This window comes from Podarcis liolepis (assembly GCF_965112155.1).
Source record: "Podarcis liolepis genome assembly, chromosome: 3".
In the NCBI taxonomy this organism is placed as follows: domain Eukaryota; kingdom Metazoa; phylum Chordata; class Lepidosauria; order Squamata; family Lacertidae; genus Podarcis; species Podarcis liolepis.
This window is the reverse complement of record NC_139557.1, coordinates 90,072,466-90,093,194: the sequence shown is the minus strand read 5'-3', so window position 1 is coordinate 90,093,194 and position 20,729 is coordinate 90,072,466. Positions and strand designations below refer to the sequence as shown.

The 20,729-nt window shown below is 42.4% G+C and overlaps 2 protein-coding genes across 3 annotated transcripts in view; both read right to left on the bottom strand.

The window, feature by feature from the left end:
* PPP1CB (protein phosphatase 1 catalytic subunit beta) overlaps positions 1–18,313 on the bottom strand; it is a 36,455-nt gene extending 18,142 nt beyond the window's left edge. Inside the window, exon 1 of one of the 2 annotated variants that reach the window (XM_083496162.1) lies at positions 17,485–18,313. In XM_083496162.1, coding sequence (XP_083352288.1) covers positions 17,485–17,536 — 52 coding nt within the window. In that variant the 5' untranslated portion in view covers positions 17,537–18,313. Of the gene's footprint in view, positions 1–15,707; positions 15,760–17,484 lie in introns of those variants that run through there. The other variant, XM_083496163.1, reaches the window with a different exon arrangement.
* LOC310703671 (uncharacterized protein) lies at positions 6,719–8,639 on the bottom strand. The gene is made up of 2 exons (XM_083496166.1): positions 8,242–8,639; positions 6,719–7,853 (listed from the first exon to the last, which is right to left on the bottom strand). Exons 1-2 carry the CDS (start codon positions 8,260–8,262, stop codon positions 6,912–6,914), a joined length of 963 nt encoding a protein of 320 aa, XP_083352292.1. The 5' UTR covers positions 8,263–8,639; the 3' UTR covers positions 6,719–6,911.
* Positions 18,314–20,729: the final 2,416 nt, after the last annotated feature.

The window sequence follows — 20,729 nt, the reverse complement described above, 5'->3', positions numbered from 1 at the left end:
CTTCTTTTACATAATATGAAGAGTCACATATCCATATTAATCCGTGGAAAACAAAATAGAGTGGCTTACTCTTTAAGTTAAGAAAAGAATTGGGCCTCAAGTACAAAAAGAGTTTATCAAAAAAGTAAATACTTCTGTTGTATCCAAGAAACTTGCTTTTTTGTAAAAGCTCAACACAGTAAACTAGCTGGGTTTTATGTCATGGCTTTTTTTTTGTCTGTAAAGACTAAAGCAAAAATGTGGTGCACTTTTCGCACCTGGCAGAAGTCATGCACACACCTTCCCAAAAGAATGTAGGTATTCCATCAGCACAAGGATTTCCACTTGCACAACAGAAGTTCCTCCTTTCTCCTCACTGCAAAAATGCTTCAGAGGGGTGACGGAAACCAGAGTACTTTTTTCTTTTTCTTTTTTTTTGCTGGGGTGGTGGTGTTGCATTGTGCAAGGAAAAATCATTGCACTGATGGAACAAGTTGGCTGCTGTTCTGTAAAACTCACTATATACAGCAGAACATGGATGGGAAAGCAGATCTCATTCATAGTAACACTGACATCCCAATCCCTACCCAGCTCCAACTAATCACGTGTAACTATATGTGTTCATTGCTGAACAGGGCAAAAATCTTACCACCTGGCAATGTCAGTTAATGAAATTTCCAGTGCGGCAAGGAGCTTCAGCCTGGTTGCCTGGACAACTACAATATATTCCCTCATCCCAACCCCCTAAAGCAGCAGCCGCAGCTGACTAGGGAATAATGGATGTGATAGGCATGAAAAATTGCACAAAAGAATGGAAGGTAAGGGTTTACACAGCCATATCCAGAGACCCTGAAATTGCAGCTTTTGTAGAAAAAAAAAGACTTTTCTTAAGGAGCATTACCATAGTGTGTTGTTCAGCAGTCTCCCCCCTTCTCAACTATGTATTTATAATTAATCAGAAAAACTTTGACATGGCTGTTACCAAAAGCTCTGGTGGCTGTAGCTACAAAACAGTAAATAAACTGTTCTTTCAGGCTGTGAGTTTGATATGAAATTCAATCCCTCTAAATAGGCACCCACAACTAGGGGGCCTCTTAAGAAATTCTTACTGCTTTCAAGCAGTGACGTGGGGCAGAAAATTTTCTCTAGAAAATGGTCAGTTTTGTAAGTTTGGTAGTAACAATAAATTCCCATTAATCACAGATCAGCACTGGGGAGAAAAAAAAGAGCCGCATGGACCCAGGTTCAGTCTACCATTATTTCACAATAAACGGATGCCACTTGAAACAAATTCGGCTACTTCAAAGTTTTTAGCTTAATTTACTAAACATATATAAAATGTAAATGCTAAGTCAAATCAATCTAGTGCATCAGAACATTTTCCTATGGGAACTATTGTATGCAGTTCTATCTACCGTAAATTGCTTCCCTAGCCCGAACCAGTGCTTCCAAATGCCAGCCCAGCAAAACAGCTGAAATGAAGAGTCCCACCCATCTCATCTCTTTATGAGAAGGGCAGGCACTTGCCAGATCACAGCATGCAGTTACTACTAGCAATGGTGTGGATTTTCCAGAAATTTCTGGTTTAGATTTACTAAATTCCTAAGTTGATTGGGATCTGAATGATCATGGTTACATTTTATTTTGTAAACAAAATTTTAAGAAGTATTCCATATTAATTTGACTTCCTCAATATCTCAAGAAGTTTCTAATAACCTGAGGTATTTAAACTGAAATATTTCACGGCAGGGGGAATAACATATTATGTGGTTTAAATGTTATCTTAAAAATCAAAGACTCAACTGGAAAACCGTTGTTGTAATACAGTATTTTAATGCAAATATTTTAAGATTTGTCAAATCAATAGCTTACATTTCCTTACACTGTTTTTATTTTGGGGAAGAATAAAGACACTGAAAATGCAAGTATGACATTTTGAGCACATTCATTACACGTATATGGATGCACACTCTCCAAAACTTGATTACAACCATGTAACTATCCATTTTGACTAGCACTACAGTAATTTATTATATGCATTTTTAGAAACTCTTCAGTTTTCCATGGGAAAATGTACCAACAGAAAATTTTCTATCCCCCATTACTAGCCAATGGCAACCTGGTAAGCACATTGAAGATCAATATATGATCTATCACAATTTTCTAAGATCAAGAGCCCATAAACTGAACCAAAACATTTCACACTGAGTACAAAGTCACAGTGAAAGTTGGAGGGCATGTCATTTGTTCAAAAGTTTAAAATCTGAATTTGAAAGAAAAAAAAATACAAACTAACTACCAAATACAGTGGTGCCTCGCAAGACGAAAAGAATTCGTTCCACGAGTCTTTTCGTCTTGCGAAGCACGGTCCGTCGCAACTGCGCCTCTTCAAGCGGCTTTTTAAAAAAAGCGCAAGACGTTTTTGTCTTGCGAAGCAAGCCCATAGGGAAATTCGTCTAGCGAAGCAACGCAAAAACGGAAAACCCTATCGTCTAGTGAGTTTTTCGTCTTGCGGGGCACCACTGTATATGCAATTCAGGGCCACTATTTAATTCCCAAGAAATGATCTGCTTGACAGTGGAACAGATTCCAATGAGGTGGTGGACTCTCCTTCCTTGGAGATTTTGAAGCATAGGTTGGATGGCCATCCGTCATGGATGCTTTAGTTGAGATTCCTGCATTGAAGAGGTGGACTAGATGACCCTTGGTGGTCTTTCCAACTCTACAGTTCTATGAATCTAGTATCTACAGTGAAATCCTTCTGAACAGTAAACTCCAGTGAGTTCAGTGGGACTTACCTGGAAAAAAGTGGGTACAGAAATACAATTTTAAGCAAATTATATTCTGTTTCCTTAACAAAATGATCCCAGTTAAAAGTCTCATAAAAACAACGTGTAGAAAACAATACTGTTTAGTCTATATGTTGATCAAAAGAAACTAATACCAACTTCTCCACATAGTACATTTTTGTTTCTGTGAATTACCATAATATGCTCCAGATTCTGTATGAACCTCTCCCCCTGTATTTATTGAAAACTGCTGTCTTGGCAAAACTTGCCAGTTTGTTAACTCTACTATGAACCATCATAGGAATCTCACAAATGAATCAGCTTCTCATTGCTAAACTATATTCTAAACTTGTAAAAACATCTCTCACCTGACTACTTGTGACGATGTGGCTCATCTCTATTGCCACTGACATAACAGCGGTTACACAGATTGCTTTAATATTGCCCCGTTTTAATACAGCATAAAGGCTCTCATACTCATTTAAGCCCCAGCTTCCACAGCAAAGCTATGCAGTGACCTAAAGGCAGTGCAAAATTCTCTCTCTGTCTCCTCTACTAGCCCAGGACAAGGATATGAAATAGCAGCACACTAATAAGATTAGAAGGGAGCACAGGTACTAAGAGAAAGAGCACAGGAAAACATTTAACAACACAGGGGAATAGAACTGAAAAGTCTAAAATTTATTGTCAAAACACACACCGTCCAGTCTTTTTAACGTCCAGCACAGCAGCAATGCAAGAAAAAGCATAGTCTGTTGAATTTCTGCCTGACAGATGATCATTAGAGGTGCAAGAATTCTGTTTTTCCCCAAGACAAACTGTAAACCAAAGTCCATTAAACACAAAGATTTACTTCTGAGTGGACATGTGTAACATTGTATAAGTTAACTATACAGTGAATTCTTAATAAGTCCCTGGTTTTTAGCTCCGGCACAGCAGGAAACATGCCTAAGCCTCTTTGCCAAGTTTTCACATTTGCCTTTTGTGGTAGCAGGGGGATTAGTTTACATCCACCTACACTTATCATGTAGCAGCATTTGCAAAAAAACAAAAAACAAAAAAAAACCCAACCTCTACTGACTACTTGTTCTCAGAGGACCCCACCACAGAGAGGGTGCATCTTGAACCCTGGGGGGAGAAGGGCAAAAGACAAAGATTCCAAGGACTGGAAAATAAGCCAGAAGCTGGGAAAGTACACTAAAGCAAAAAAGGAAAATAGAAGCTCTTTCGGATCCTCAGGGATTCCCATTGCTTTGTGTCCAAACATCTCACTTATCAATCACAGCTCTGACTTTACTCACTTTACTTCACACTGACAGGTGGGAGCAGGTAGGCTAGCTTATTTCACAGAAATAGTTTAGAAAGCTACAGGTACATTTTGCTCCACAAATTCCTAGGATGGATGGATGATACCAAAGAGTCTGGGGCCCTTGCCCAGAAATGTTAAAAGAAAGTACCAGATTGGCAACCCCATCTTCAATGTGTAACACCATGGGGCACTTGTAATAATATTCTCAAGTTTCTCTTTGGCCAAGGCTTTTTGTTCTCTAAATTCCACAACACTAATCTACAACATCCTTAGGGAAATCAGGAAACAGAAACAGCACTTGTCATGATAGCTTTTCAAGGTGCCCTTAGCAAATGAATGCCCTAGCAAATCCTCTTTTATAAGCAAATGGGAGAAGCTAGATTATGGCCCTTGGAGGACATTTTCTGAGCTACTTGCTTTTAAAGCGCAAGATGCCTAGCCTGTTCCCAGGTAAATCTAGAATCTCACACAGGAGCTCATCCAGGAAGGCACTTATCTGCTTTCAGCCCTCTTAGGCAGCTCAAGTAAGTGGGGAAGCCCAATTTAATCTGAAAGACTAGGCTATCCCAACTTGGTGCCTTCCAGTTACTTTTTACTAAGATGGCCATGTTAGCCAAAGCTGACGGAGTTGTAGCTAGTGACGTGGGTTTTCCAGAACATTTAGAATTGAAAAATGTTCCTATGCAAATCAGGGTAATTTGCATAGGAGTTAATTCACATCAGAAAATGTTCAGTTTGTACCAGAAAGTTTTCTGATGCTCTAGTTTAGCATTTTATTTGTATTTAGTAAACTAAGCAAAAAACTTTGGAGCTGCCATGCTTGACTGATATTTATTCAACTGGCGTTCATTCATTGCTACGAATTAAGAAATGGAATATATTGTACAGAAAAATTTCCACCCCACATCACTGGTTATAGACTAAAACATCTAAAGGTCATCAAATTGAGGAACACTATTTTAGTTCCTCAACCTGTATCTCCAACAGCTCAAAAAACTGTGATGCCTTTCTTCTTCTACTAAAGACTAAACACACAGTTCTACATGCATTCTGGCTGCATGCATTCTACATGCATTAATGGATTTAATTTCTACTACCTCAGGTCAGAAGGAAACTCGGCTTGAGTTTTTGCTATCTTTGCCAACTTCCCAAAGTATAGACAAGACAGTCTCAGTGTTGCATTTGCCCCTCTATAGACCGGCTCTGATGAAGCAAAAACAGAGGAAGCTGAAGAGCTTCTCTGTGCTCTCTAACAGGAGCTCATCCATTCACCTCTGAGATCCACGCTCATGTAAATGTTAGCAAAAAAATAAATCGTAAAAACTTTTAGTAAAAATTATACATAACCTAAACATAGATTCCTTTATCTTGCACATTGGCATAAGATTTTCATACTTCCAGATGCATAAATAGTTGCAGTGGGACAAATGAAACCGCAAAGGAAAAGGTCAGATTCTGAACTACAAGCACAAAAACCAACTTCAAAATGAGTATCTGGTTGTTTTTTTCCTGCAGTAAATAACACAAAGTATCTTGTAACATCTTCAAATGTAACAAAATTTATTATGGCATAAGCTTTCTATGTCTTTTATAGAATTGAAATTTCCATCAGATACAAGGAGTGGGATTCGCTGTTACGAGGTAAAGGTTGAAGTTAAATGGCAATTGTATACAACAGTACACTGACAATACAATGACAACTTAAAATATGCAAAATGATGCTTCAAAACACCAGTAATTGTCTTGGGAGAGGTTACCAACATTTTAAGCCTGTGGGCACATTTGGATTCTCCAGCAAGTGTCATGGGCGCCACTCCCTTCTTTCTTCCAGACACAAAGAGATTCATGCACACACAATCTGGGTAAAAGTCAAATCCAGAGAAAGTAATCTAGCTTTGAAAAGCTCATAGAGCTGAAAGAAGAAGTGGGAAAGCTTCTTCCAACTCCATCCTTCAGCTCTATGTACCGGTATTTTCAAGGAAGAAAAAAGGTAACTACCGGGGTACCTCGGGTTACAGATGCTTCAGGTTACAGACTCTGCTAATCCAGAAATAGTACCTCAGGTTAAGAACTTTGCTTCAGGATGAGAACAGAAATCGCGCAGCAGCAGCGTGGCAGGCCCTATTAGCTAAAGTGGTGCTTCAGGTTAAGAACAGTTTCAGGTTAAAAACAGACCTCCAGAACGAATTAAGTTCTTAACCCGAGGTACCACTGTACCCTTATCTTCTCATGACCGAAAGGGCAGAGGGGGCGGGTCTCAAGGATTTGTGGGCACCAGGTGATGACCCCAAGAGCACCACAGTACCCAACGGCAGCATGTTGGTGACCGCTGGTCTCAGTGAACCACCACTCTATTCAGATCCCCCAAATGAACATAATGTAACTTTTTGATATGTTGTGATTCAGCAGTTTCACAATGGAGTTTCTCTTTGAAAAACAAAATGATTCCTTCATGAAAACCAACAATTGCTCACTTGTAACAGTTCTAAAATATTTCCTCAAAACTGAAGATTTTGTCAGAGCCAAGTCAGATAAAACTGTAGATCCCAATCTCAAATAACCAGCTTTACAAAAGTGACCAGACATCTTCAATGAACCATCTCAAGTATGGCTGCTGATTCACAGGCTAGATGTTCGATAACACTGGGCAACAATTTTTTACTTTTTGAATGTTGTCTAGATTTCTACAACTGATTTAGGGTATTTTTGCACTGCTGAATCAGGAAATGGCATCCGTTTCTCTCCATCAGGTCAGGTTTTCTGTAAACTGAATGGTGGGCATTGATAAAGTTAAGTACACGTAAATTGCATGTTGCTTCACCATTTTTCAAACTTCAAGGCTTGAACTTCTGTTTCTTGGAACTCCTGGAATGCTCAGCAGCACGGAGGTCTCTCTTCAGAGTCCAACAGTAGTCAGCCATCATGACTGCATCCCAGCGACCCTGATACCTGGTCTCCATCTCTTTCATGTCCTGATGGACTCTCTCCCCCTGCTCGTCACTCATTGAACCCAGGTTCTCAGGAAACCGGTCCATATGTGAAAATAGGTAGTGCATCTTGACGCTCATGTTGCAGCCCAGGTTTCTGAAAGCAGTCAGCATGTTGTTGACAAGTTCTGCGTAGTTTCTGGCCTTATTGTTGCCAAGAAAGTTCTTCACTACCAGAACAAATGCCTTCCATGCTTCCAGTTCCACTTCGTTCATTGAGTTTCCGAACTCTGGATCTCTGATGAGCTGACGGATCTGAGGACCGTCAAAGATGCCAGCTTTCAACTTCTCCATGGTCAATCCTGGAAAAGCCTGGCACAAGTAAATGAAGCAGTCACCATCCTTGTCCAGAGCCTTGGTGAACTGCTTGATTAAGCAGAGCTTGATGTGCAGCGGTGGCAAGAGTATTCTGTCTCTATCCACCAGAGGGTCGTTGATGACGTTCCTTTCTTTGCACAGCACCAATTCCTCCCGCACAGGCCAGTCCTCCTTCGTGTAATGCTGAGCACGGTCCCTACTATCCCACATGCACATAAAAGATGGGTACTTGGTGAAGCCAGACTGTTGTCCCAACAAAAAGTTCACCATCTTCAGGTCAACACAAATAAACCACTTATGCTGATCATAACCAATTTTCTCCAGCACATACTTCACCGTTTCATAGTTCTCCTTCAGTGTACTTGAGTGAGCCAGGGGTATAGAGGCAAACTGGTTGCCGTTGTGTAGCAGAACACATTTCAGTGATCGCTTGCTGCTGTCAATGAACAGTCTCCAATCTTTGGGTTCGTACTGTGGCACCCCAAGCTTGAGCAGAAGCTGTGCGATATCTGCACAGTACACCAAGTCCTTCTCTTCCGAGAAAAAACGGAGGTACTCTTGATGCCTGTTGCGCAAGAAACTGATGCGAGCACTGTCAGGGAGGAGGTTTTTTTCCTTCAATCTGGATGCCAACAGTTCGGCAGAGTCCTTTGACAAGCTGAGGTCGCGAACTGGATCATTCAACTCCTTTTGGGAAAATGGATGTGCAGCATCATCTTCAAGAACCACTTCTTCTTCTTCATGTCCTTCAACACTGGAGGCATCTTCGTCACTAATGTCAGGAAGTTCTCCGAAGATAGACACTGGAATTTCATCACAATGAGCTACAGGACGACGTGCTGATTGAAGATCAGGATACTTTGTGGGGCGGCTGCCTCATTAACTTAGTTTTGATCCCCCAACTTTATGCTTTGCCGGACCAATTTATGGAAGATTTCGAGGTTTTATAACTTCAAACTGATCCCTTTTCGACATAATCACCCAGAACTATCGGACCTGAATACTTCTTGTCATTAAAATAATCATTTCCAATCAAAACAATTATTTGACAAGGCATTTTACCCCCACCAACTTCTTCTAAAATGCTCCACACAAGCGTACATGTGAACAAAAACGTAAAAAAAGACATGTGGCTATAGCTCAAAAACTTGACCTGATTGAGCAAAACCAATGTGATTTTTGGATTCAGCGCATCAGATTCATCCTAAATCAGCTGAAAAAACGCAGACAACAAATTTGTTGTTGACCAGTGTAATTTATTATGAGACAGATAAATTATGCCAGATGGAACTAAAGCAGCAGTACTTTAGGTATTTAATAAAATAGCTGTACCTCATAATTTAGTCTGTAAGAAAACCCCAATACAGCAAACAATCCACTTAAAAAAACACACACAAGCAAACAGAATAGCAGAAAAATAGCATATTAATCATATTAATGAACCATCAAATAAGACCTCCCTCAAATGCTCAAGAGAGCCATGTCTTTCCTAACCACAGGAGGTCAATAACTGACCCAGGTATAGAATACTTTCACATGTGCAAAGAATTCCCTCCCACTCCATAACTACTTCCTCTCTTTATATTGGTACATACTTGGTATTCACAATGTGGTGTTTGTAGATGCAACTGCACCCAAGATGACTCCCTAGAGCTCGCAATCACTGCCTGGAAGTGTGCATAGAGGTGAAGTGCTCACTTCCTCTTTTAACTCCATGAACCTTTCTAGGCTGACTTTAGTACCCAAGCAGAAAGTAAAGAAAGACTGAGATAGAGTGTATCTTGTAAAAGACAGAAAAGGGCAAGGGAGAGCAATGAGACCAAACGGAGGTATTATGAAGTGGGGTGGGGGAGAAAGAAGGAGCATGTTTATTTCTCTGACTGTGCATCAGGGGCATAGCCAGGAGGGAGGAGGGGGGCAGCTGCCCCCTAAATCAAGAAAATAAATAAAAATGTTTAACTAACTGACCAATCAAGTCGCAGATAGCTTGGTTCCATCGTCCCCCCCCCACCCCAATAAATCCTGGCTATGTCTATGCTGTGCATTTCCCTCTCTTCCTCCTCTGGGTCTCTGTTTTTGTTTCCTTTTCTGTGTCCTAGGAGAGAATGATTCCTTCTAAAAGGAAATTTGTGTTTTTGTGACTGGTCAGAACCATTACAGCTGTCATTTTGTGAATGTCATGCCCCACATGACAGCCATTTGTGATAGCACTTACTCAAAATCCACAATATGGCCATGGATCCAAAACGGCTGCTGACTCATGGCAGGTACTCAAGCAGATTTTAAGAGGAACAATATTCAAGGATGTAATTAAGCCTCAATCCTACCCAATGGCAAGGGGTGACTGAACTTGATATGAGCAGGGCAGTTGGAAAATCTAATTACAGTAGTACCTCTGGTTACGTAAACTTCGGGATGTGAAAGCAGCAAACCTGGAAGTATTTTACCAGGTTTTGCCGTGCACACAAACGCAAAAACGGTCCTCCGGTTGCGAAAACCTCAGTATCCGGCCGGACCTCCGGAACGGATCCTGTCTGCAACCGGAGGTACCACTGTACTGTCTTTTAACATTTCACTCCTCCAGCTTGTGAGAGACAGCAGCAGCAATCCACTGAGAAGGCCTGGCATGCGAGCGACTAACATCTGGCTGTTTCAACAGTCAGTTTCAGGCCAGAAAATTCAACGGCGAAATGGCAATTGTTGGAAAATTATACACATCTTTGTCCCATTCCACTAGCTTTTGCATCACTGTCTTATTCTATTGTACACACACAGAGAGAATACACTGAATACAGAGCACAAACATATACAAATAAAATATATACAGATATACTGTGAATACTTCAATTAGTAGATAGGGTCTAAAGGTAAAGGGACCCCTGACCGTTAGGTCCAGTCGCGGACGACTCTGGGGTTGCGGAGCTCATCTTGCTTTACTGGCTGAGGGAGCTGGCGTACAGCTTCCGGGTTATGTGGCCAGCATGACTAAGCCACTTCTGGCGAACCAGAGCAGCACACGGAAATGCCGTTTACCTTCCCGCTGGAGCGCTACCTATTTATCTACTTGCACTTTGACGTACTTTCAAACTGCTAGGGTATGGATACTTCAAAATAAACAAGTGGTCATGAACTGGTAAAGGAGTGGCTTGCCAAGAGTTATTGGAGAGGTAACGTGTGAACAGGTGACTTCCTGGTTCACAGCTCTTGCATCCAGCGGCTGCTAGTCTATACTAGCTCTTGGGCACCCTGCTAGCTTCCAACTTGGGTTGAGGAAAGAAACTTATTATTTTGTACAGTTACCGGTAAGTTCTCTAGGAAAGGATACTCAGAAGTGACAGCAGAACTTCTAAACCAGGGGTCAGCAAACTTTTTCACAGCAGGGGGCCAGTCCACTGTCACTCAGACCTTGTGGGGGGCCGGACTATATTTTTTTTGGGGGGGGGGAATATGAACGAATTCCTATGCCCCACAAATAACCCAGAGATGCATTTTAAATAAAAGGGCACATTCTACTCATATAAAAACACACTGATTCCAGGACCGTCCATGGGCCAGATTTAGAAGGCGATTGGGCCGGATAAGAAAAGCATTCAAAGGTTAGAACCTTGAACTTGTTTTTGTCTTCAAGAGTTATGCCCCCTGTTCATTTATTTACCACAGAGATTATCACAGTTCTGTTGCAGAGGATACAATTTATGGAGTGAATACTGGTAAGGGCAGCTTTACAACTTCTTAAGGATAGCAAGTCTGACATAGCAGCAGGAAGGACAGATAGGAAAAGTTGCTTGGAAACAGAACTCAAGAGATTAAAAGCACAATCCTAACCCATAGAAGAAAGTCCCAGTGAGTGTGTGTATGCATGGTATACTTCGGTATACTGAATTGTATAAGGATTGTACTGTAACTTGGTCATCAATGTCTGTTTTCAACGACTTCAGATAATGTTTTAACAGGAAGACATTACTAAAAGATAGTAGTTAAGTTATAAGCACGTCCTAGAAGTGATTCACTCTGTTAGTTACAGTTTTAAGAATCCAGTATGATTATTAAACCATGTTACTGCATCTCAGAATGTGGAAATCCAATGTATATTCAGTATTGTACAGGCAAGTGGCTTCTTGCTGCATCATACAGATACTTGTAAGAGAGTAAAATAGATACTTGTAAGAGGGTAAAAATTACACAACTTGAAAACTGAAAATGAGTTTTAGCTCAGCTCACAGAGAGGGAGGGAGAGAAATTATCACTATGGTAAAGGAAACACCTGTGATTTCAAACTAAAAAAATGTTCTGGATATTTTACTTGTGAAAACTTTAAGATCATTTCCTCTAGAAACAAAAATCAGGCTGTAAAGTATTTTGGAGCCACGAGAAATAAGATAGTAGCTTCTACATCAATGGGGGCTTTCTAGGGATGCAGATGCACATAAATTGGTAAATTAAAAGAAAAAGTGGTATCCAATGTTAGCCATGCTAAGAGTAGACCACCTAAAGTTAATGTTTATGTCAAACTTTGGTTTACTCTAAGTAGAACTTAGATTAACAACCATGTGTGTTAAACACACTAAAACAGAGAATGTCAAGGTACTTAATTCAGGGGAAAAGGGAAACTGGGTGTTGGGGGTGGGAGGGGAGACAGTTAATTAGGCACCTGAAGCTGAAACAGCTTTATATTTCAAACCACATTCAAAACATCATGTACTACAAATTATCTAGGTCTCCTATTCCTAGTTCATTTTCTCCTAAAAGTCTATTGCCTCACCTTTCTGACTCATTTTTTTATAATAAATGTTTATTCATTAGCGTGATAGAAACTGAACCAATCTCCAGGTTTCTGCCAACAACATTTGAGCTCTTAACATATGGATCACTACTAATGGGTCATATTCACTTGCTTTCCCTTCAAATCTCCAGTACAATTAAATGAGCCAATTAAAGCTTAAAGCCAACAATAATATTTTTAAATAATATTTTCCATTCATTTTTAAGATCCCTACATTCCTATGTAAGCCATGGTTCTTCTAATGCAGCCTTTCCCAACTAGGTGTACTCTGGATATTTTGGACTACATCTCTCAGCATTCCTCGTGGCTGACAGGAATTGCAGTACAACACTGTTCTGGAAAACACCAGGGTAGGGAAGGCTGTTCTAATATTTCCACATTCCCAGCATAGATTTGACACATTTGTATACATCAGGGATAGGGAACCTCAAGCCCATGGGCAGAACATAGCCCTCCAGGCCTCACTACCACCCCACTATTCTCTCCAGCCCACACCCCTCACTGGTCCTGCTTTGCACCCTCACTGAGTATTTCAGTTATGAACTCTGGCTTTTCTGGATGGAGGATGGAGATAGGTGTGTGAGTGTCATTGTTAGAAACTGAGATATGAAAGCTAGGAGCTAAACAGCATATTAAACCTAGGTTATGCGCACAACATCGGAATGTCTAGGCGCACTTTTTATAACAAGAATACAAAGATGAAAATGAATGAACTGCAGCTAAAAATCTTATGTTCATTTTTCATGTGGTCTAGTCTGAAGACTTCAAAAAACAGCCATGCCTCCCCCACTCATATTCTTAAGAGGGTCCCTTCTGCAGTCTTCAGAGCGTGGTTAGAAGTGGAGGCAGAAAAAGGTCCCCCTTTCCTTCCACTCTGAACAGGCCCTGGATTTTCCCTACACCCCCTTTCCTTCATATAAATGTATCTTGTTGGCACCACAATTAACACATATTAAATGCCTACACAACTGATGGCAAAGATACCCGTTAAGTTTGCAAACCTAAGATTTAAGTCTCCTTCAATGCTCCCACTTCAAAATTTGTTTTGATTTTAAGCATCACTGTGAGTCTGAGGTAGATAACACTTTAACATGCACTACTTAAAAAGCCATCATAACTAACTGGCTAGTATTTTTTGAATGAAAAGCACATCATACATTAAAAGCACATTAAACAAGGCAACTAAAACCTAAGCATAACATGTTGGGTTTAAAAGGAAAAGAAGTTTTCAGGTACCCAATTCATGCACGTTTTACTTGAGAAGTCCCATTGAACTTGGTTGGAATTTACTTCCAAGTAACAGTGAGAATTTTAATCTGAAATCTTAGGCGCAGTACTGCTCCCAGAGCTCAGAAACTGCCCACATTTATGAAATTCCGTCACAAAACGTGCCTTGAACAATGGGAGTTTCAAATGCTGGCAAGTGTGTGTAGAAACTAGTAAAATTTACATTGAAACCAATGCCTACTGGCATGTGATGCCCAGAAGGTTGCTCAGATGGGAATGCAGCCCTCAGGCTGAAGAAAGGTTCCATGTGCCTGGCATAAAGTGAGAGTTTTATCAGAATGCAATACTCTGTGTCCTGTGCTTGCTCTGCAAGAGGTCTGTAGAGCTACAACACGAGAATGGGCCTTTTCAGCTGTGCCTCCCCACTTGTGGAATGCTCTCCCCCCAAGGAGGCTCACCTGGTGCCTTTGTTTACATATCTTGAGATGCCAGTCCTCCTCTCCCAGGCCTTTCTTTAATTAGCCAATCGATGGCCCTTTAAACAGTAAGGGGGTGTATTCTTTTTGTTTTTGGCTATGGTATGTATTTCTGTGTTTTTATATTGTAAACTGATCTATCATCGTTGGATGAAGGGCAGTATACAAAATGTATTAATAGTAACAATTACAATACCACATTGGGAAACAGCTTTATTGATGCTTCTTTATTAATTATCATCATTAAAATAATTTATATTCTGCTCCTCATTTTGAGATGAAATGCTACAGCAGTTTCTTTATAGAAATGCCAAGAAAGCTTGTATAGAAATATTAAAATCCTATGAATTTTGGTATATACCTATAAATTATGTATATAAATTGTAGGTATATAAACCTACAACAGTTACTAGGCTACACAAACTTTTAGGGGCGAAGGCAGAGAATGAATAAATAATTCCGCTGCTACTATAGCAGTAGCAGTATGGCTACCAGGCTACTGTTTAAACACAAGGCTATACAGTGGTACCTCGGGATGCGAACAGGATCCGTTCTGGAGCCCCGTTCGCATCCTGAAGCGAACGCAACCCGCCTCCACACATTTCGCTGCTTCTGCGCATGCACGTGACGTCATTTTTACCGTCTGTGCATGCGCTCGCGGAGAAACCCGAAAATACTTAACTTGAAGCACATTTATCCCGAGGTATGACTGTATAACAATTTTTTTAAAACTGTCATTTTAAAAACTCAAAATAATATGTAAAAGAAAAGCCCCTCCCCTAACTTTTATAGTAGGGAATCACTGGGTGGGGGAAGGGAGGAAGAATGTTTGCCATGAGGTTAAGAACTCTTCTTCCTGTGTTATGCAGCTTCCCCCCTCCCCCCAGGAATAAACCATTTTCCTATTCCAACTCTCTAGAACTGAATCAATAACAAATTCTCTCTCACATGCACACACCCCCTCCAATATAATGAAATATTCAGTTTCAGGTCTGGATGCTGCTCAAGAATCAAGTCATATCCTGCTCAGTTGTTTTCCTAAACTAAGAAGCCCCACTTCAGTTTTTCCTCACAGATGATGTCCAACCAACCTCTCTATAGGTTTTGGCTGGCCTTTTCTTGCACTTTTTCCTGCTCTACAATAGCTTTTCTAAGATATGGTAGTTTACAGTTCTGGTTGCCAGAAACCATGCCTCAGAAATACTGAAAATGCATTTTCCAGCTAATAATCAACATAGTCGTCTTACTTTGAAGCTCAACTCACCATAACAGCATTGTCAAATAACATGAATTAAAATGCCATCAACCAGTCTGAATTACATAAAGCAAATCCTTAAAACTAAAAATCCTCTTTATCCAGGCTGCTCCTCACAGTATAGTGTATCAGCGAGACATGAAGTTAAATGTGAAAAGTAAACAAAATTTAGACAAAGGAAGCCCATCCAGTATTTTGAAAACTCAGAAATGGTTCTATCAAAACCAAGCTTTGAAACAGCAGTATCTATGTTGAAGCAAGGCTGCACTGTCTACAGTTTGAAGTTATAGCTCACAAGTAAATCCAAAACCTGAAATGTCAGTATAGTCACCCTCCAGTTTATCTGATACATACAACTGGCAACGAAATCATAAGTATACTGGCATCAATCCAGAAAATTGCAAGTGTTCAGAACACTGCCTGTCTGGTAGTATAGTCACAGAGCTGAAGAGCAGAAACCCTTTGCAACCCCACAAAGTTCTCAGGCAAGAGTTGTCAAGATGGTATGTCTTGAGTTAGTCCTGGTTCTGGCATCCTCTGTCTACTCCCCTTTCCCATTATAGTTTATTATTAAAATGTCTCACCTCAGCGAGCCTTACCCCTGCATGTCTTGCCCCTGCTTGCACACCAAACAGTTGTGATGGGCTTCTTAGCGGAGCCCCTTGTAATAATAAAAAAATATGGGTGGTGCCAATACAGTGATGCTGCCCACTGCTAAACACTCATTGCAGATTTCAAAGATTTTGCTCCTGTGCAGCAGGCACTCTACCATTAGAGTAGATACATGTGTGGAAAACTCTTTTCACATGGAGATAACCATCAGTGGATGTGAGACAAAGCTGGCTGTAGGAAAGTGACATTACATTTCACAATCCTATAGTTACACTATATTTTCAACAGTTCTCAGTTTTGCTGTATCAGTAACATTAGCACAACATAGTGTCAGCTTATCTGTACTAAAACTAAACTACAATACTGACTTACTGTACAAATGACTTCATAGATACATCAAACAGGATTCCGATTATTATTAGATTATTATTATGTATTAAATTTGTATATTGCCTTTCATCCAAAGATCACAGGGAGGTTCACAACATAAAAATACAAAATGAATTGGATGTCTGCAGGTTTCTTCACTATATGTTTAAAAAAGTATTTTAATTAATGTTACAGTCTTGAAAACATACCCACAAAAGTTACTACACTGGTGAGGCCTGGCACAAGGAGGACAGATAATTCCTTCTTCCCTGCAGCAGTCTAATGCATTTCTATGCAAGGCACCTAGGAGGGACAGAGTCCCTCCCCGACTAGCCTGCTCACTGTCCTGCACACAATTCCTTCTCATCTACAGAAACCAAGCTTGTGCTTTCACACACTGTGAAAACCACCAAGTTACATAGACATCTTTATAACCACAGAAACAATAAGATAGATTTTAGGGGGGGCAGAACTAGATAATGCTTGAGTGTTTTGTGAGGGGGGAGTAGGAAAGGCACATGGATTTGATTTATAAATATAGCTCAACAGCTGCAGGAGAAAGAAAAAAGTTCAGATTCAAGCTCTCATTTAATATCACAAAGCACTGACAAAGCACAAAAAAAACAAACAAACCCATACTAACACTATGACAGAAAGCAGTCGTAGGATACTGGATTATCTTTGTCCATCAAGCAGTAAAGTCAGGCGGAATTTTTAAACAAAAAGCAGCCTTAGAATGAGAATCCCGGGTTCTAGGTTAACCTGTAGTTTATAAATCTGAAGTTATAGTACATATATATATCCACAAGGGCAGGGGAGTGCTAAGAGACTGACAGCGGCTGAAGCGATGGGGGTGGGAAGGATGAGACTGCAAAGGGAAACCTCGTACTTCTACCTACGCTTTTCTGCCTCTCCCGCCGTAGTAAGTTATGGGAGCGAGAGGTACTGGCGGCGAGAGCGTTTATTCCTTGGGAGACGGGTGCGGGTGGGATATGGAGGAAAAAGATAAAGGCACCCAACTTTAATTAAAGTACCCAGCGATTACCACCGCTTTCTTCCACACCCCCAATTAGGGCAAGGATAACAAACGCCTAAATGAGCTTATTAAATGAGGTTATTAGTCGGCGGCGGCGAGGGGGGGGGAGAGGCAGAAGAGGGAGGAAGGCGGCTGTTTTCACGACACGGGATTCACACGACCAAAGGAGAGCCCCAATACACCCTTTTCTCAGGCGCCCGCGGAGTCCGCCCCACCAAGCCCGCAAGACTCCCGTTTAGGAGGAAAAACTTCGCTCGCCCAGGTTCAGAAATGCCCCTGTCCCCGGCCTCCCCGCTCGGGCCTCCGCACCCCGCTGCCTCCAAGGAGGAGGGTTGCGCGCTCACCTTCCAGCAGCCTGGTGATAAGACTATCCACATTCAGCTCCCCGTCCGCCATTTTGTAGCTAATGGACTCAGTCCCGGGCGGGGACGGAAAGAGACGGTGCTTCGGCGAGGAGGCGGTGGCGGCAACGAAAGCAACAGCGTCTCGTCAAGGACCCTCCTCCCGCCGCCGGCGGCAACTCGCCCGAGCGCGGGACCTCAAAGCGCCCGGCCCAGCGAGCGTTGCGGGGAGGGAGGGGGTCTTCCCTCAACGCTCACTCGCTTTCCGGCTCCGCTGAAGAGGGAGGGAGAGAAAGAGGCACGAAACCGAGTCCGCCAATCCTCCTCCTCCTCCCCACCCTCCTGCCTGCCTTAGGCCCCGCCGCGCATGCGCCGCGAGTTCCTTTCCACGATCCTTCCTCCCGCGCCTCTTGCCGCTGTTGCTTATACTCCAACAACAACTGCGCGGGAGTATCGGGTTCGGTTCTGAGAGAGGGCTGCGGAGCGGCGCCAGCCGAGGCAACAAGCGCGCAGGCGCGACGGGCTCGCGAAGCCTCTCGCTCGTACGCCCGGGCGCTCACGTGGGCGCGCACGCGCTTCACCCTGCCTGCCTTTCTTTCTCTTCGCTCTCTCTCTCTCTCCCCCCCTCCCCTTTTCCATCCCGCTTGTGTCTCCTGGTAACCGGGCTGGGGCCTAGTGCTTAAATGCAAAGTGGAGCCTCTACGCCTGCTGCGCGCTGAACACCGTGCAGCTTTCCTCGAGCGCTGCGTATAATAGGAAAGAGAAGCCCCCACAGGGCCAGACTCATTTCTGCTCTTTTCTCATCTACTGATTCAGTTCGCGCGGAAAGGCAGCCTTGTTGCTCCCTAAAGGGGGAGGAGTGAAAACCCTCCCAAATTCACAGAACAATAAGCAAGGGCTGCACCACGCATTTAAAGAACACGACTTCCCCGAAAAGAATCCTGGGAATTGTAGTCCCCCCGTGATAGGAATTTTGAGGTCTTAGATATCTGGTAATGTTCATAAGTGTACCAACCAAGGACGTAGATAGATCAGCACAGGAAGACCGACCTGAAACCATTTTGATTCCCAAACTGAGCAAATGTTTCCCTGCAAGGAAGGAGGAGGGTCAGGGAGCCTTCCCATTGTTTCAGGAATTGAGTAATCAACATTTTAATGGGTGACAGACTATCAGGAAAGGCAATCAGATAACCTGGCAAACAGGAAAAACAACATTCAAATTTCTGTTTTAGACCGCCTTTTCTGTGATGTAGGTATGATGTTTCTGGGGGTGGTCTTGATCTACAGGGTGGGAATTTCAAAAGTCTTTATAAGGCCTTGTGTGCCATTGTTCTGGGTTCCTCCTCCTTTTCTGTGGGTGAGGGGAGCACCCTGTTGCAACAGATCAATAAAGATCAAGCTTACTAGCTGCTTTGCTTCTCAATATTCTCTGGTTAGCCTCTGTTATTTTCTCCTACCAATAGGAAACCTAACGTAAGGACTCTATATGGGCTCTTGGATACTCCATAAGGGAAAGGGGCAATTTTTGTTTACAACAGCCCGCCCCGCACAGAACTGTGATTCCCATCACCTTTAACAGGCTACAGCATGGGTAGGCAAACTAAGGCCCAGGGGCTGGATCCAGCCCAATCGCCTTCTAAATCCGGCCCGCAGATGGTCCAGGGATTCAGCATGTTTTGACATGAGTAGAATGTGTCCTTTTATTTAAAATACATCTCTGGGTTATTTGTGGGGCCTGCCTGGTGTTTTGACATGAGTAGAATGTGTGCTTTTATTTAAAATACATCTCTAGGTTATTTGTGGGGCATAGGAATTCGTTCATTTCCCCCCCTCCAATATAGTCTGGCCCCCCACAAGGTCTGAGGGACAGTGGACCGGCCCCCTGCTGAAAAAGTTTGCCGACCCCTAGGCTACAGAGACCAGTATCCTTTGGGAACGTGCATTGAATGTGGTTTAAATGTATGGTGTTGCCATGTCCCAGGTTTCCCAGTTCTCATTTCCAAAAGTTGCTTACTATTTTTGTGACAGGTTTTGTTGGTACCAATAAAGGTATTCCCCAGCCTGGATTTGGCAATTCTGCTTAGGGTTCACATGGGTTCACTGTATTTGCGCAGCCTGCTGTCGGAATGGAAGGTATTGACAAGTGTGAAAAGGGGTGTGCGGTCAATGTGCATATTGTTTTCTACCTTCTGTAGATAATTTCATATAATTATAATAACAGAGTACTTTGAACAGGGCCGTGGCTCAGAGCCTATGATTTGCATGCAGAAGGGCCCAAGTTCCGTCTCCGGCATTTCCAAGCAGGATGCCAGAGATCCTGGAGATGCTGCTGCTAGTCAGATGTAGACAATACTGAGCTATAAATCAGGTGTGGGGAACCTTTGGCCCTCCAGGTGTTGCTGAAGGACAGCTCCCATCATCCCTAGTTGCTGGCCATGCTTGTTGCTGAAAAGGGGAAAAGGGAAGAAAGGTGCCAGCCTTTTATGCAAGAGACACTTGCTTGGCTTGGAGGAATATACATATTTTAAAGTTCATTTTGAGTGTTCTTTTGGGTAAGTCTGGTATATCAGAAAGCCTATAGATATATGCTGCAGTCCTGAGTGAGGTTTTTTAACCCTTTCACCACCACCAAAAGTGTGGTGGTGACTAGGCCCCCTCAACAGTGCCCCCCCCCCAATTGCATCTCTTTTAGTGCCTTGGCTATGACAGCAGCCCTGCAGAGGCCTGTCCCCTCCCAAGTCCGCCGGCAGGGGGGCTGGCAGTTATTTTTGTGCAACAGTCTCCCTGTGAAGTCACTGCTGCTTGGCCCTCCATCCCTCTGCTCTCCCTGTGTGCCCCAAGAGTGGCCTTTCAGCTGCTGTGGCTGAGAAACTCACGTGAGGCTCTTAATTTAGCACAGCCACAGCCAAGTTGCTTTTCCTTGGTTTCTTTCCCACCTTGTCAATTTCCAGGGCATGATGCATGTTTACCCCAGAGAGCAAGGGCCATTGACTTAAGGAGGGTTTACTTCTGAGTAAAGTGTGCACTGGGTGCAACCTTCAAGTTAGTGCCTTCCTGCTCGTGCAACTGTTCCCCCACAAAAAATAAAATTGAAGACATAATTCAACAGAACCATAGATTAAGCCACTGATACAAATAAGATACCAGAGCATAAAGCAGATACAAAAAAAACGAGAATAGCCTGTGTCATCTGCAAAACATATAACCAAGATGCAGGGTTACAAATACTTCCAAATGAAATGATATCT

What these genes read in the sequence shown, in the direction of transcription:
- LOC310703671 (XM_083496166.1), bottom strand. Translation starts at nt 8,262, where the DNA reads ATGAGGCAGCCGCCCCACAAA. An exon ending in TGAGGCAGCCGCCCCACAAA is followed by an intron (nt 7,854 to 8,241) that starts GTATCCTGATCT and finishes GGGGTGCCACAG; the next exon opens with TACGAACCCAAAGATTGGAG.